Genomic DNA, 4292 nt, shown 5'->3' on the forward strand with positions numbered 1-4292 from the left:
TAAATAATAACACAAGTCTTAAGGACTAAATTCTGAAAATATTACAGAGAACTTGACATTTATATGAAAAGGCAGTGTTGGCAAGGCTTGACTTTAATATATCATCAGAAGCTAGCACTTATTAGGCCATCTTTCAGGCAATGTAACTACTGAGGAATGAGATAAAATCCACTGAAATATACACATAAATAAAAAAGTATATTTTAGTAATCTAGTGCTTCAGATTTAGTGAGAAACAGAATGATAAAATTCAATTGCTATAATGATTAACCCAAAAGACAAAAAAACCATGTCTGACATAAAAACTACCACAGAGTTATGATACCAGAATAACACCTCTTGATATTTTTAACTATTAAGTCGGTCGAGAAAAATACAAGAAAATGTCAGCAGTAAATATGTTGAGGCAGAAATAAGAACAAACTTTTTCATGGCTTCTTTGTTTGATAACATGAGCCAGGCACTAACTTGTCTACTTGTGCACAAGTACAAAAAGTAAAATAGAAACATTACTTAATAAGGTGGTACACCTGAGGTTCTTAACTTAATTAACTAGATCAACACTAGTACTTAATAAACTAGAACACTGCCAAAGAGCGTGACTAGTGGATAATTTTCAATGCATATTTTTTGTTATCCAATAGGTGAATTATATTATTCCTCTCCACTTTCCCAACCACTTTTTACCCCAATCGCCATGTTAGTGTTCTAAGGAAAAGTAACAAATCAAAGTAACAAAACCAATTATTTGCAAAAGTTTTGTAGGAGAAACTGTTGAGTATAAAGATTGTATTATCATTAGTTATAATTTAAAGAGTTTATTAAAGGTATAAATTTCCCATAAAAAACGCTGTGGTCAGAAGTTATCAACCAGCATGTACCGATCTTAAGTATGAATAATCAAATTCTGACAACAAAAGATGTCTAACAAGAAAAATTACCAACTATCAGCCCCATCAGTAAGACATTGTCTGCGTTTCATTAGCACTTACCATGCATTATAATGTCTAGGATTGACTCTGATAGCATTTCGAAAACAAGCTAATGCTTTGTCTAATTCTTCAGTTAACACAAACTCATGCCCTAATAGGGTATAGGCATAAGCATAATTTGGATCAACCTGGATAGCTCTCTGGAAGAATTTAATTGCAATATCATGTTCCCGTTGCAAACTGAAACAGTTCCCTGCAGCACACCAGGCCTTAAAAAAATGGAAACAAAAATCAAACGCACAATTAAAATTTTACTTTTTTCTAACAAAACTGTATCTATGGCTACAATCAAGACTCAGATCTCGCTTATAGAACAGAAAGAAAAAAACTGAAGTTTTAATGGGGATAGTCAATTCTCATTACTCATGGATTCTGTATTTGCAAAACTGTCTACTTGCTAAAAGTTATTTGTAAAACCCAAATCAATGCTCACAGTGCTTTAGTGGTCATTGGTGGACTCAAAATATGAGTTGCCCAACAGGCACATTCTCTGTTGAGGTAAAAAAAAGGCAACTCTCTGCCTCCTTTTCCCAGCAGGTCAGATTATCAGAGGATAGAGACTGGAGGGGGGCAATGCAGGGCAAGAAGCTCAGGTTCGGGGGGCCAAATGGACCGAATTTGAATGCCAACTCTGGTACCTATTTGCACAGTGGCCTCTGGCAAGCCACTTTAACACTTTGGAACACTTTCTCTTTTGTAAAATAAACAGAATGTACCAGGCTGAGTTGTTTTTAGGATTTAAGATTATAATCTGTGTGAGGGAGATGTGTGTGTGTGTACTTCCCCTAAGAGCAATGTTCAGTATTTGCTAATTCACTCTTCATAGAGACTATAGAGCATTACTACCAAGAATAGTAAGAACTGACTGTTTCAAATTCTAAGCTTAAATATGTTACGAAAGTACCACTAAATATTCTTGGGATGCACTGAAATACAATTCTTACAGGACTGCAGCATGTAAACGGATTGTGGCTATGTCTTAAAATGACAATTAAAATTACTATTTTATTTCAATTTAAAATTACCAGTTTTTCAATCTATACAATTTCTGCTCAATGAACTCTAATCTTGGTGATAACAGCAGTTTTAACACAGCCAAATCTTGATTAATCTTGAATGAAATATCTAGTTTGTGATTTTCCTATTTATGAATCTGTACCATCTATTTTAGGGCTCTGTGTTCTTCTGAGTTCTGCCTATAGAGAAGGGTGTGGGTGATGCTAAATGGTGTTGGGATTATTTGGTTCATCTCCGTTTGGTAAGGGTGATCAAAAGATAGCTACATATGTTTTAGTTAACATACCTCTGGTGAATTTTTATCCATGTCTGTTAAGTCTTTTGAAAGAACTGAAAGAGCAACATCCTTTTGAAGATGCCAAAGTGTTGTAGAGTAGATCTCCATGCCTTCAACTCTATAATTCTCAATTCTTCTAACCTCTGAGAATATTCTTTCAGCCTGAAATACAAAAACTAGTAAGAGGAAAACAACTTGATACAATCTACATATCTACAGGGAGAGCATTGGGTACTCTTCTCATAGGACCTAAANTTTTTTCACGCTATAGCTCTGTAATTTGAAAAACAGTGAGACGAGAGAAACACATCAGACTAGACCTAGTTTCGTTATTAGCTTGCATAACTCACTATACTTTTCCTTTATGTACTCACCATGTATTATTTTTGTAATTATTTGATTGTCTCTTCTCCTTATATAGAAGGGGACTACATGGTAAGCTCTTCAGAGGCAGGAAATGAGGTTGCTTTGCTCGCAAAAGCAACAAATATTCCTAGTGCCTGACATATACTAGGTACTCAATAAATATTTGTTGAATAATGCACACATGTTAATTTGTCACCTGTTCACGTATTTGGGTCCTAAGAGGATTGTTGAAGTCTTACCTTTAAGATAACTCCCCGATGGGAAAATTGTCTTTCTATATATGGAATCTTTATAAGGGATAACCACAGAATTTTAAATATCCACACACCCATCCTTCCTATGAGTATTTTATGAATGAAATCACAAAGACAGTAACATTAATAGCTCTTGAGAATGGGGAAAATGAGATAAAAAAGTATAAGTAACTATTGGTTTATTAAAAAGGGGTCAAAACTTAACACAATGCTGAAGACCATTAAGATATACACCTTACCTTATATTTTTCATTTGCAAATAAAACTGAGGCTCTGTGAAATTTGCATAGAGGGTTCTTGGGATCAATAACAATGGCTTTGTTTAGAGTATCCAAAGCCTTCTCAGATTTTTTCAGTGCATGCTGAACCTGTAAGAAATAAAGATCCTATTAATGTCAACCTTTTGATATTTATGAAGGTGAGAACCAAATAATGTGACTCAAAACCAACATAAAGATAATAAAACTACTAGGGATAAGGTTGTATGATCTTGCTGGGTTGCCCAATGGGTTAAGTGGATTTAGTAACTGATTACCAAATTATCAATAGATTATCTCTAAAATCTCTTCCTACTCTAGTTCAAGCACTTCACTTTGAAGATGAGAACACTAAAGTCAAGAGATGTTAAATAACTTGGTCTGTGATCAGAACCTATGTCCTCTAGAGCCCAATTCAACATTACATACCCATAACGATAACCAAGATTACATCTTTAGAGAAGATATCTGGTTACCTTTAAGTCTAAAAGACAAGAAAAACCTTGGTTTTCCCTTCACAAAAAAATTTGTACCATTTAGCTAGATAGTACTAACATTTCAACAGGAATATTATGGTCCTCTAAGTATTAGGATTTTCAAATGTGTTAAAAAAAAAACTCTAGAGGATTTGGCTCTGAACTTTACTAACCTTGTTTCACTCACAATATTTATACTTTTGCCTATTTTATGAATTTATTATAAAAATAATTCTGTTGTACAAATTTGAAAACAATTGATCTATAACACTGGGAAGTAAATAATTTATTTTAAATAACTTAAAAAACAAGCCAAGCCTCATTATTCATTCATTTGTACATACTCATATTCTGCTGTGTTCCTCCTTGGATGAATTATTTGTTAAAAATAAAGTGGAGTGAATGCATGTGGCTGTGGAACCTTTAAAAAAAAATCACTGTAAAAGAATATGAGGGTAGGTACTGCCAATATCTGGTTGTTAAATTCATCTATGCAATGATTATTACTACATGTGGCCAACTATTCTGCCCATAGGATTGAAATCCTAAATACTAATGTCCTAAGAGAAAAGCATACTTTTTTTATCTGAAAACTTCTTCCAATAAAGCACTCAAAATGTTAAAATAATTTCTTCCACAATAACTTTAGAAGA

General features: G+C 33.6%; 1 protein-coding gene across 1 annotated transcript in view; it reads right to left on the reverse strand.

Annotated features, from left to right (window-relative positions):
* The window catches only part of CDC27 (cell division cycle 27), a 76668-nt gene that overhangs the window by 19637 nt on the left and 52739 nt on the right, over positions 1 to 4292 (reverse strand). The window contains exons 13-15 of the mRNA XM_019637643.1: positions 2296 to 2448; positions 993 to 1201; positions 469 to 475 (exon numbers count right to left, since the gene is read on the reverse strand). Coding sequence (XP_019493188.1) covers positions 469 to 475; positions 993 to 1201; positions 2296 to 2448 — 369 coding nt within the window. The remainder of the gene's footprint in view (positions 1 to 468; positions 476 to 992; positions 1202 to 2295; positions 2449 to 4292) is intronic.

Source organism: Hipposideros armiger, unplaced genomic scaffold (genome assembly GCF_001890085.2).
Source record: "Hipposideros armiger isolate ML-2016 unplaced genomic scaffold, ASM189008v1 scaffold_34, whole genome shotgun sequence".
NCBI lineage: Eukaryota > Metazoa > Chordata > Mammalia > Chiroptera > Hipposideridae > Hipposideros > Hipposideros armiger.